This window comes from Lolium rigidum, chromosome 3 (assembly GCF_022539505.1).
Source record: "Lolium rigidum isolate FL_2022 chromosome 3, APGP_CSIRO_Lrig_0.1, whole genome shotgun sequence".
Taxonomy (NCBI): domain Eukaryota; kingdom Viridiplantae; phylum Streptophyta; class Magnoliopsida; order Poales; family Poaceae; genus Lolium; species Lolium rigidum.
The window spans coordinates 402,731,232-402,744,364 of NC_061510.1; the positions used below are offsets into that span (position 1 = coordinate 402,731,232).

Genomic DNA, 13,133 nt, shown 5'->3' on the forward strand with positions numbered 1-13,133 from the left:
CCGGTCGTGCCGCCGCCACCGCCGCGCGTCTGTCGGGGCGGGGAGAAGGAACTCCCTGTGGGCCTCTGGCTGTGGAATAGCGGCCGCGGTTGGGCTTGGCCGAGCAAACGGCCCACAAGCCCAACTAGATCCCAAGGTGAGCGACGGCGATGGCGTACTTTGAAATACCCCGCCTTGGCGCCCGAAGGTAACCGTCTCAACCGACAGCACCAGCCTTGCCCTCCTCTCCGCCTCGCCGGAGCGCCAAGAAACCAAGAACACATCTCCCTCCACCTCTCTCCACCGCCTCCAGCGACCGATGGCGATGGAGCTGTGGAACGACAGGCACCTCGTGTGGCTGAGGAACCGCGGGACCGGCGACTACCTCCACGCCGACGACGACGGGGTGGGCGTCTCCCTCCAGGAGCGCGGCGCGTCGCTGAACACGGCGTGGGCGGTGCACGTCTACCGCAACGACAACGGCATGTACCTGCTCCTCCACAGCGCCGCCTACGGCAGCTACCTCGCCGCCACGGCCACGCGGGCGCGGCGCGCCCACCGCGGCTTCCGCGTCGTGCAGCGCAACTACGACGAGCCGGAGGTACAGGCCATCATGTGGCAGGTCATCGGGGCCGGCCCTGGGACCGGGAACGCCGTCGTGCTCCGCAACATCGGCGGCCGCTACCTCCGCGCCAACGGCAAGTACCTCCTCTTGAACAACGGCGTCACCGTCGACGACTACGACAACATCAGCAACATGATGCACTGGATCGTCGAGCCCATCCCCGCAAGAATGGGCATGCCTGCCATTTCAGATCGCCCGGTCAAGGTGACTTCGCTTCTCCGTTCTTGCAACTGTTTCTTGGTTCTGTTCTTGCCGAATTTGCGATTCCACCTCCGGATTTCCAATTCTTGATTGCGTTTGTGTCTTCGATCGATCGCGAAATTCTGGTTACCACCCTGCTTCTTTCATCTCCTCAACATAACCATGGTCCTTTGGGGCTCGCCTTCAGGTGCATCTCCCCGGAGACTTCTCCGTGGTCTTTCTCCGGCGTCCGGTGGACCCGTTCCGGCGGGTTCGGTTCGTGCGGGGGGACAACGAAGGGAACTACCCCGAGGAGGGCTGGTCACAGTTCCGTTACAGGGGGAGGTCCGTGTACGCCCTGAGGAACGAGCTGGCCCGCCGCCTTGGCTGCATCGACCGCTCCCTCAAGCTCAACCTGTACGTCAGAGCGGGCCGCTTCGGGAGGCTGACTCGACTCGTGGAAAACCTTCCCCGTCACCGTCATGAAGTTACCATAGAGATTGTCGTCTTCGAGGACAGGGCACCAGGTGAGAGCTCTCTCTATGTCCCAACTCCCTAGTGTCCCTACTGATCTCCTTTGGACAAGAAATACATATTGGTGGTCTTGATTGAATCTGTTCTCCACAATGAGCAGATGCTTGTCTTCATATTTTGGAATTGGATGTTAATCTGCTTGTGCTTGAAAAAACAGTTGACTGAAACTGTTGCAGTCTGACAATCAGTTTACTGAAATAGCCGTGGCCTGCAAACTGTTGCTAATTAATCTGCTTCTGTTACAACTTGGGACATGCCTGAAACTATTCAATCCTGTACATAAGTAATATAGTTGAATGGAAACAATAGGTATATACGTGTGCCTTGTGAATTATAAGTCTGTCTGTACAGATACTAAAAGGTGGTATGAGGCTACCTGGTTACTTATAAACCACATGCATGTTGGTTTCATACTAGTGCATTGATTCAGTTCCTCCATTTGGTACTATTTGCCGCTAGTGAACATATTTTTTTAAGTAAACCTCGTAGAAATTATTAATCTAAAGAAAAGCCAAACCAGTTGACTTAGATTTAGAGAAGGAAGTTTTTCTCGAACACACACCAAAGTGTGTGTCTTTGTGTATTAAAAGGCTTGAGAAAACAATCAGTTTAATTTTAGCTTATTCTTACTTGCCTTGAATAACCTGTGAGCAAAATTCAGGTCTATCCTACAGTGCACATCATTGTTTTAGATTCTGTTCATGAGATGTATTTTTGGTATTGTTTCAGTAATTTATTTGATAAGAACTGTTTGATTTAGATTTAGAGCCACTCTCTATGTCCCCAACTCCCTATATAGTCCATGCTGGTCTCCTTTTGGCAAAAAAACACATGTTGGTACTACTCTTGATTGAATATCTTCTCCATAATGAGCAGATGCTTGTCTTGATATTTGCAATAGGATGTTAATCTGCTTGTGCTTGAAAAAACAGTTGACTGAAACTGTTGTACTCTGACAATCAGTTTACTGAAATAGCTATAGCCTGAAACTTTTTCTCAAACTGTTGCTGATTAATCTGCATCTATTACAACATGCCTGAAACTATTCAGTCTTGTAGATAAGTAAATATAGTTGGATGGAAACAATAGGTATTTGCGTGTGCCTTGTGGATTATAAGTCTGTCTACAGATGCTAGAGGATGGTCTGAGCCTCTCTCTCTCACTCTCTCTCTACTAGTATCATTTTGGCAAGAAATACATGTTGGTAGTCTTGATTGAATCTGTTCTGCACAATGAGCAGATGTTGGTTGTCATGATATTTTGGCATGAAACTTGTGCTTGAGAAAACAATCAGTTTACTGAAGTAGCAGTGGCCTGAAACTGTTGCTAATTGGCTTCTGTTAAAACTTTGGATGCCTGAAACTATTCTAAGTAAAAATAGTTACGTATTTACGTGTGTGCCTTGTGGATTAGTTGGTCATATCTGTTCAATTTTAGCCTATTCTTACTTGCCTTGAATAACCTGCGAACAAAATTGAGGTTCTATTACCTGAACAAAATTCAGGTTCAATTTAGATTGTTTTCCCTTTATTTTCTTCTTTCTTTTACCTTTTCCCTACCATTGTAAATAACCATGCCATTGTTTTGGGCACTATATATGAAAATGACGCAGTGGGGGTCTTCCCGACTGTATTTTGCGTCAAAAAAAAATTCAGGTTCTATCCCACATAATTCTTTTCAGATTTTGCTGATGAGTTGTAGTCTTTCTATTGTTAGACTAATCTATTTCATCAGAATTGTGAGATTTAGGTTGTTGTTCAGCTTCCTGTGATCTTATTTGGCAAAAATAAATAAATATTGGTACTCTTGAATTTGCTATGCAGATTGGTGTTGGTATAGTCGTATAGATACTATTTGGTGCATGGATATAATGTTTGGAATCTAGATTGTGGATTTGCCAGTCTGTGTCCAGATGCTTGGAAAGGTTGTTAGAAAAACATTTCATAAGTCACATATTCATATCTGCACTAGTGTCCTTGATTCAATTAGTTCAGTTTGTTCATTCAATAGTGTTGACCGCTAGTTGGAATTACTGGACATACAACAGTTTAGTCATCTCATGTGGCCCTTGTAGAGACGATACTAATTTTCTGTTTGAATATTAGAGCAAAATTCAGGTTGTATCATACAGTAGTACATGAAAGCTTAGTTTCTGCACTTTTTTTATTGGCGAAAGTACTTTCTGCACATTATATATTGTCCCGGGGATTTGTTCTGTTGATATTGTTTTTTTATTTGCAAAGCTCTTAGACTGAGGCTACTGATCTGCTGCCTAACTGCCTTACTTTGTTCTGCCAATTCAGCGGCCCGTGCGCTGCGACACCCGGACGACGTCGACTGGATGGAGCGTAGAGATAGCCCAGAGCGGCCTGCAGCTGTTTATGGCCGAGATGCGTATCTTGCTGGATACTTTGGGCACCACTAGATATCCCTACCTTTCCATCGGACTATTCATGCATCACACGACACTACGACAGCGTTCATTTGGAGCATGCGATTGTTCGAGCTCCATTTTTTTTGCATGCAGCGGTTGTACTAATGGCGATTAATTTTAGAATAAGCACTCCCTTTACTCACGTCAGAACTGGAGTAACAGCTAGCGCCATGCATTTTCCAACTGTAGTCCACTTATTTTCTTTGCAACTTAATTTTGCATGATATTACAAAGAATAGTTTGCTTCTCTGAAAATTAAGATTGCTTCTGAGACATCCAGATAGTTTTGTTTCTAGTATTTTGTTTCCAAAAGAGAAAAACATGCTTCAAAAGACCAGCAAGTTATTTCTGTGTACATTATATTGCTTCCAGTGAGAAAAAAAAAACTATCAACATTGATTTCAAAAGAGAATATGTATAGATATATTGTGCTTCTGGGTCGATAAGATTGATTCCAAGTTAACTGCAGATTGTTTTGGTCTAGGTTTTAGTTTCCACCGCATAAACAATGTGTTTCAAAGGACCGAATAAATGTTTCATGGTAATATTAAATTCCTCCCAATGGCAGAAAGATTAGTTTCTATAAACAATGCTTCAACAAGAGAATGTAATTTTCTTCCAAATAAATATCAGTCACTCCCGGTGGTATCCAAAATTACTTCATATACAATAACAATAGCTCATGGAAGGGGTTAGGTCTTGTGCCATTTGGGTGAAAGTCACGTGGCTCACCGTGATGGTGATGGCATACGCGTGGCACGCCAATGAGCCACCAAAGCACGTGGTCTACATTCTCGACCATAGAGGCCATGGAAGAATCCTAGCAGCAAGAATAGCAGTGCGAAGGTGGTCATCAATAAGGCTATGCGGATTGTTGCTCGAGAGGGGGTGCAAAGCCGTCAATAAGCGGAAAACATGCAGCCCACCATCTACACTAGCTACAAAAGAAATCAAACACGTACATAAGTCCGCAAAGTGGAAAAAGAGTGAAAAGTATGGAAGCACGATGCATGCTTCACTGCCTCCCCCCCCCCCGCGCGCATGGGTCCAGGGTAATTTTGGCCCGCCAAAACCCTGCCCTGGAAAGCCTTGTATTGGTATACATGGGTAGCCTTACGTGTACGCCATGACCCCACATGCACCCCGCATGGACCCCACCTACCGAGTTGTTCTGTGATTATCCACAATGCCGCTGCATGCACCATTTTTAAACGCGCAGGCGGCTCTATCGTCGCCACCATCATAGCAACTCGAGATCCAACCTTCTTATTTCTTCACCATCGGCAGGTAAGTCACTGTCGTACCTAGTTGGCTGGACGGCGCAATGACCGGTTGCAGGTGGTCCTCGAGCTTCTCGGTGACCACGTCGCCTCCGATCTAACCCACGGGCCGCCGCCGTAGATTTGCGACGATCTAAGGCGGGCCTCCGCTATGCTTCTTCATCGCTAGGGTTTCTGTAGAAAACCTGTGTTGGCTCAGTTGGCCTCGTAGCAGCTCGGCATCTCGCTACATAGGCCTTCTCATTGTCTAGTCCGTCGTGTGGTGTAAGGTAATCCCGTGAAAACATTTTCATTTACTTTGTTCCATCCATGGCTTAGAACTTGAAATGGTGTAACATCATGTAGTTTGAGAGACTCGAATTGGGTAGAAAATACTCCCTCCGTTCTTTTTTAATTGACTCGAATTTAGTATAAATTTGTACTAAATCTGAGTCAATTAAAAAGGAACGGAGGGAGTAGAAGTGTGCATTGCATTCATGTATATAAATTTCAGGAAAATTTGAACTTTTCTTATAGAGGTTTTCAAAGTGATTGAAATTACAACCAAGTAGATCCTTTAGAACTAGTTCATCAAGTTGAGTGTTAAATCTTTCAAATAATCTTTGTTAAAATTCTATTTTAGGTGGGTACAAGTAACACTCGTAAATAAAGTGAACCAACCACAAACAAACCATTAAAATAATAAAGATAAAACCTATTCTTAACTTATCTTATGTCATCTACCTATTTTTCACATGTCTTGATTAATTGTATTGTGCATAGGAAATCATCGAGTCTTCTAATCAAATCTGGATCTTCCAAATATTGATCAAATCTATTCTTTCTTATCCAAATGATAAACCAATCCAAAAGCTATCTTAACACCTTATATAGAAATATGGAAACCCATAAGGTCTAAAGTGCATAATAGCCATGCATTGTTAATCCATCCCTCACTTAACAAATAGATCCAACAACTTGATTTTTTTTAACTAAGAGTGTTGTAACATCCCAGGGTTTTTTCGCTGGTTCGGGCTCTGTTTTGGTGTTTCTATGGCTCTCTCTTCGAGAAAGCCTCGGGGGTCCTTTATATAGAGATTTTTTTAGGTCAGACCGAGTCCTTGGGCGATAGAATCAATTGAAGCGGACGGCCGAGGAGGGAAAAAATATGGGTGGCGCGCCCGCGCGCCATTGTGGCTCTTTTGGCCCTCATGTCCCTTCTCATGAGGTCCAAGGGCTCCAGGCGCTTCTCTTGATAAAATATTAACATCCCCAGAATTCTAGCTCCGTTCGACTTTCTTTAGATCCCTGAAAGCTAAAAATACATAAAATAAGGTTTTTCTATTCTGCAGGTTATAACCAAAATAAAAAGGATCATTGGTAAATCTCTAAAATTAAGTCAATATAAAACATGGATATAACATCATATATGTTGCAAATATGTGTCAACGAACTACAAAGTTCATGTATGCATTTTACATGCATCAGTATCCTATCGATCTGATTGAGCTCTGGGCTAGGATGTCACACTCATCGCCCTTATAAGATCGACATCCTTGCCGATCAAACCCAAGCTAGGAACTTCCCCTCACATATCCATGTGTCCGGTGTTGTCACATGTGCCACGACAGGCCACATGTCTGTGCCCCTGACCTACAAACGCTCGTATGACCGTGAAGTTCGGCTCTGATACCAAATGCAACACCCTGGACACCCCCAGGCTAGTCCTGTTACCCGGACAGCTGTTTAGGATCTCTAGACCGACCCCACAAACCAACACTAGTTTTTCCTACGTACTTTGTCCTCACTCATGCACACCCAAGAAGGACTTGCCAGTCGGTTACTAATGCATACATGAACTTTGAAGTTTACTGTCACATATTCCAACTCATTTGCATGTTATTAGTTGTTATAAACATGTTTTTGCATTAATTTTGGGGGATTTTGAAGATCCGCTTTATTTGGTTTATAACTCTACAGGACATGAAACACCTATTTTGCATATTTTTAAGCTAGTTTCAAGGTTCGATATGGGGTCATATTCGACTAGGATTTTTTCTGGAGCATTTTTATCAAAGGAGAAGACACTGGGATTTTTGGAGGAGGAGAGGGGAGCCACGAAGGCCAAGGTGGTGCGGTCAGCATGTGGGACCATGCCAACTGGTCCAACTTGGGCCTCGAGCGTCTGTAGCCATCCATCTTCATCTCAGGATCTCCATCTTGACCTAAAACTGCGTAAATCCCCCCTCCCCCCCCCCCTCCCAGAGGCGTTCTCTGAGGAGGAGGAGGAGGAGGCAAAAACACGTAAACCAAGAAACAGAGCCGGAACCTACGAAGATTGGAGAGGAAATGACAACGGAACCTATGTAGACCGTCATTTATGAGAGGGTAGTCAAGTGAAACTACGAACCCCGGTCTGTTTTTAATAATAAAAACACCTTTTACTTGTTTTTAATCACAATTAAATACAAAAATACAAAACAAATGATACCAAAACCCAAAAAAAATCCTTTAGTTGATTTTACTTTCCTAGTTTATTTATTTATAGCTTTTATTGTTAAGTTTATTTTCTTACAGGAAACCTTGAGCTTAACTACCACATGATGAAGTTGGGGCAGAAGGCATTTGCTTTTTCTTTTCAGGTTGCTTGAAGAGGACGAGAAGAAGAACAATGAGTGGTTCCCAAGAGTTCAATATAAACCCCGAGTCACCCTTGTGGAAAAAACGCTTGCCATCACTCGTCCCAACGAGTTCGCACAAATTTAATTTGATATCATCAGTCACCCATCATGAAATCTCTCCATGCTAAGCATGTTTGACCTCAGAGTTCCTTGGAGATGAGCTTCCGGAAAAGAAGTTCTAACTTGTTGGTATGTGTATCCTATCAATCCTATTGAACCCTATGCCAGGATGTCAAAGGAGCTCCCTCACATCCAAGGTAGCACCTCCATGAAGGGAGCAATGCCATGGTGTTGTTGCCGCCATGTACGGTAAACCAGACCTAGGTTTTCCCCGGCATGAGGAAGGCAGAGCGCGTTCAAGCCCATGACCATACCTCTACGGAGGAGACGACACCCGTGGGCGTCATTGTGGTCATTGCTCGGAGCCGAAGGTTTTCACTCGGGCCAAATACTATGCCTCGACAAGATCTAGATGAGGTGACGATCCATGGCAGCGTGTTCATCCCGGTAGACGGCCTTAGGACACCCAGAGCCAAGGGTACGGCATCTATGGGGTGCTATTGTTCTCCCGATTTGGACAACCAATGGACCAAGGCACTCACGTTCTTGATGACAGCGAGGGTGAGGGCTTCGATGAGGGTGAGACCGAGGTCGGGGCCGAGAACACCAGCGACAGAAAGAATAAGGGCACGAGCCAAAGGAATGCAGGCTACAACAACAAAGATGACCTTGTGCTCTGCCATTCTTGGCTCTCCAATAACTAAGATCCTATATGCGTTGCCGAGCAGAAAGTCCAAGTGTATTGGAGGAAGTTCACCCAATAATTCCATGAACCACGGCAATTAGCTCCATTTTGAATTCATAGTATCCGCAACCAGCTATATCTCCAAAAGAGGTGGGCATACATCCAACAAGAGACAAACAAGTTTTGTGTTGAGATCGATCATTTCGTTTCGCGCAAAGTGAGCAGCCTCGGCGTTGTCGATGTCAATGTGATAAGGGCATGACCAGCCTTGATCGTGCAATATAAATACATTGCCATATCACCAACATTTAACAAATTGTGTATGTGTAGGTGCTCTGGGCCTTGAATTGCTTTAAGGCATCGCGGGGAAGGAGCTACCAGATGGTCCATTGTTGGCATTTGGTGACGAACGCTCCAAAGTGAAAGTTAGACTACACGGTCTACATGAACATCGTCAAGAATGGCGGAGCCGGTGGCGGTGGCTGTCGATAGCGAAGACGAAATCCCAGGCCAAAATGTCCTTCCATCTCAGCCAAGGGGGCACAAATCCACCAAGGTCGATCTGAAGCGTGGTTAGATCGCCATTTTCTTATCTACAGCCCAACCTAAACACCATTGAGAACGTTTTGTTATGCTACCCCGGACGGCTATTTTTGTATCCGCGAGCCAAGTTAAACAAACACAGCCAAACAACTTCTCTATCCGAAATGATCAGCTGTTTGATGCACTATCTTTAGTATTAAACGGGAATAGGACCGGTACATCGTAAGTCACACAGCGGTGGATCGAGTTTGTCTCCAGCCCCACGCGGTGGATCGATACGATGTGGGACAAAAATGTGAAGGAAACAATAACAAAACACTTCCTCCGTCGCTCCCTGATGGCAGCCCATGCCAGGGAAGGCCTAACCAAAGTGGGCCCGTTCAAATTTTGTAGGCCACATAATCACCTTGGCACATAACGGCTAAGAGCATCTCCAGCAGTGTTCCATAAATCATTCCTAAACGGCGCTGGATCGATCGTTTGGGGGACGTGTTTTGTTCATGTCACGTTTGGGGGACGTCGCTCCCCAGCCGCCTCCCCCAAACGTCTCTACCAAACATTAAAATACTCTTTTTTGCATTTTTATTTTAATAAAGAGTAGAAACATTCCACAAACTAATACATAATTGGGAACCTGGTTTACACAAAGATATAATTTGGAACATGGTTTTTCACAAACTAATACATAGTTTGAATCATGGTTGACACAAATATAAAACATTGCAAAATAATTAAACCTAACTAGGCCGACATCGAAGAATTCGTGTGTTCGCTGCCAAGAAATAACACTCGCAGGCACAATCAGTCACCCAAACTGGAAAATCCAGCTGTTGATGGTGCCCCTGTTGGTTCTTTCGAGAAAGAACAACCAGAAATCTCCGTGCATATTTTTACTGCGAAGAAACGACACTTCAGTCGTCGTCCTCCTCAGCAATGTTGCCGTGGTAGTGCCGGCGGCAACGCGTCTCGTCGAACACCTTGACGCTCATGTCCCTCTCGCCAAGGTAGGAGAACATGAGCACGAAGCCGGCTTCGAGGTGGTGGTAGCACGCGAACTTCTCCCAGCCGATGTTGAGGTACATCTTGACGCGCGCGTCGTAGATCACGTCGACGATCCACCGACAGCAGCCTCCCGCAGATGCAGCGAACGCGGGCGCCCGTCGTCGGCGACGAAGTCGATGAAGGTGTCCGGCAGCCTCTGGATGGCGTGTGGGTCGCCCTTGAGGATGACGACGAACTCGAACAGCACATCTCCTCCTCCTCCTGCATGTCCGACGATGAAGACGATAGCGTCGCACGCGACAGTGAGCGTGCAGCTCTGCCGTGGCCATGACCACGACTACGGCCGCGAGCTCGGCCTCCGCCTCTACCAGACATGGCGTCGACTCTTGAGATGGTGGGGCCTAGGGTTGGGGAGAGAGGTGCTAGGGTTTGTGTGTGAGAGGGATAATAGGCCGGAGGGAGGTGGGGGAGCGGTGGCGCTCATTAACGCCGGCACACAGAGCTAGACGCGACGAGACGCTTCGCTGCGCCTCTGCGAGAACTGCACCGTCGCTGCGTGCTAATAACTTCCGTCGCGAGGTAGACGACGGTTAAGTTAAACTTCAATGTGCCGCTGACGTGTCGGTCCCGCCACTCCCGCCTCGCTTTTCGGTGTATCCGGTGGGAACACGACTGAAGATACTCTATCAATACCGATTAATCAGTATTGGATCCTGCTCCAGTGGCCGTGGCCGTGCGTGACTGAAACCCAAAACCAGCCGGAATAACATGGCAACATACCGTCGTTCACAACAATAAAAGGAACGGATCGACCAGCAAACGAACGCATGCTTCAGGCAGACTCGACTCACTCAGCAAAAAAAAAAAAATTACCCACTGGCCTCACTCGCAAAAAAAAAACCAACTGGCTGATTAATAACTGGTGCATGTCCTATGCATTATGCATGGTGTGCTAACGATCAAACTTGCTAGATTAATAAACGTGTATGTAGCATCCTGAATACAACGATATGAGCTACACCTAGCGTTTTTGCGCCCCAAACTCCACCACCAAACTTTTTTTTGAACGGGAAAGGTCCCGAAGGACCAAGGGCTTCATTCATTATGAGGTGCAGTACATTTTACAGAAAGGCCTAAACAGAACAAGCAAATTACAACCTGGCTCTTACAAATTGCACTGAGGACCCTAGAATAAAACACGAAAACGCGACCAGGTCCAGCTCCTTCATCACCGCAACGAATCTCGTCGGAGCCAACCTCTACGCCGCCGGGGACGGAACCACTTGGGGTGTAGAGGTGGGAGCTAACTCCGGCGAAACTAGAGATCCTCCGAGTCAGCATGAACGCTTGACGGAGGTTGGAGTTGCCCTGAGGACGGCCAGTCGCCGTCACACGAGCGAGGAGGGGCCGCCCTTCGGCCATGAAGTACGGCGACAGCGGCGCCGTGGTAATCCTCCGGTGGAGGGGCTGCCTTCCAGCCATAGGATACGGCGACAGCGGCGCCGTGAAGAGCCTCCAAGTAGAAGCCAATGAGCTTCCCTGCTGCGGATGCAGTAGCCAGCGACGAGTAGGTGGACAACCCTCTTCTCCTTCACCACCATGATGAACAGAGAGGAGGAGACCACCGCAGCATCGCCAGACACCAGATCCGCGGGGGACTGCTTTATTTAGCCCTCCGCCGCCACACCTCCGGCTCCAACCGCCGGAGCTCCATGAGGTCGAGGAAGAAGACGACGCGGCGCCAGATCCAGCCGATGGGATCCACCACCTCTCGCCCGGCATGCACGCCATACGCCACTAGGGACCAAAACCTAACTCCACTACTACTGCTATGTACTCCGGCGCCAGCTCCTCTCCAACCTCCGGCCGGCTAGCCCGGCGGAGAGGGAGGAGGAGCGGCCCGGTAAGAGCGAGGATAAGCTCAGATACTGTAGCGAGCTGAGAGGTGGGGAGGGGGGAAATGACGGTTCCCACCACCAAACTCAACTAAGACATAGATGTAGGTGTATCTTTTTATGCATTCAGTCTTATTTTTATTATTATAGAGCTTTATTTGCGATTAACTTTACTTGTGCATCAACTATGCTTGCTTTGTAAGCCCTGGCAATGACGAGGATTAAACATTAATCATTTCCATTGTTGAAACAATGTGTTAGATAGAGAAAATATACCTGAGGAGACAGTACGAGGTAAGGACGTCAAGTATCACAACTCACTCGAGAATACGGTAAGCAGTAAAGAGAGCAAGAGTATGTCGACAACTATTTCATAATCAATCAAATCATGCAATGTCACCGTTTTATTTAAATAATTTCACTTTTTATGCAATATATTTATGTTTTCTATACCGTTGCAACGCACGGCCATTTTTCTAGTGAAGTATAAACCATGGATACAGAGATACGTCATGGACGAAAGAGAGTCCAGATAGTTCAGTCGTTTGAGCAAAGGCTATGCGCCGCCACATTCAACACGAGATGAAAATTGTGAGCAATTCTGGCGGTAAGATCAACACCACCCGTGCACACGCAAGCATGTCGTCTACCACGCACTACACCAGGTGGATCTGATGGTGAACCAGCACCTTGTAGAAGCTAGCGGCAAGCCACAAGCGAGGGCAGGGCATGGTCGCCTAGCAGTCTCGCTCCATCGGATGGTGCTGTCGGGTCGCTGGTGTCGGGCAGGCGTGGCGGCGTCACGTGCGTCACGCCGGTCGCCGGAGCAGCCGGGCAGGGCATGGTCGCCTGAGAGGCAGCAATGCCGGCGGACGTTTCGTCTCCGCCCCGGCACGCTGGATCAGGGCGCGCCGCTGCAGGGCGATGAGGGGCTCGCGGAGGAAGGGAAGGGGCGGCGCCGCCGCCACCGCCGCGCGTCTGTTAGGAATCAATCGTCAGGGTCAGGGGAGAAGGAACTCGTGTGGGCCTACGACCGCGGTTGGGCTTGGCCGAGAAAACGGCCCGCAAGCCCAACTGGTTCCCAAGGTGAGCGACGGCGGCGGCTGTCAGAGACCTTGAAATACCCCGCCTTGGCGCCCGAACGGTAACCGTCTCAACCGACAGCGCCGGCCTCGCCCTCTTCTCCGCCTTGCCGGAGCGCCAAGAAACCAAGAACCTCTCTCCACCGCCTCTGCTCTCTCCAGCCACCGATGGCG

At 47.4% G+C, this 13,133-nt stretch overlaps 1 protein-coding gene across 1 annotated transcript; it reads left to right on the forward strand.

The window, feature by feature from the left end:
* Positions 1 to 304: 304 nt before the first annotated feature.
* On the forward strand, positions 305 to 3,743 carry LOC124697783. The gene is made up of 3 exons (XM_047230323.1): positions 305 to 808; positions 993 to 1,311; positions 3,622 to 3,743. The coding sequence occupies exons 1-3, from the start codon at positions 305 to 307 to the stop codon at positions 3,741 to 3,743; spliced, it is 945 nt and encodes a 314-aa protein (XP_047086279.1).
* The last annotated feature ends 9,390 nt before the right edge of the window (positions 3,744 to 13,133 follow it).

Coding starts and splice junctions, on each gene's coding strand:
- LOC124697783 (XM_047230323.1), top strand. CDS start 305: ATGGAGCTGTGGAACGACAGGCACCTCGTGTGGCTGAGGAACCGCGGG. Junction 809..992: donor TTTCAGATCGCCCGGTCAAG/GTGACTTCGCTT, acceptor GCTCGCCTTCAG/GTGCATCTCCCCGGAGACTT. Junction 1,312..3,621: donor CTTCGAGGACAGGGCACCAG/GTGAGAGCTCTC, acceptor CTGCCAATTCAG/CGGCCCGTGCGCTGCGACAC.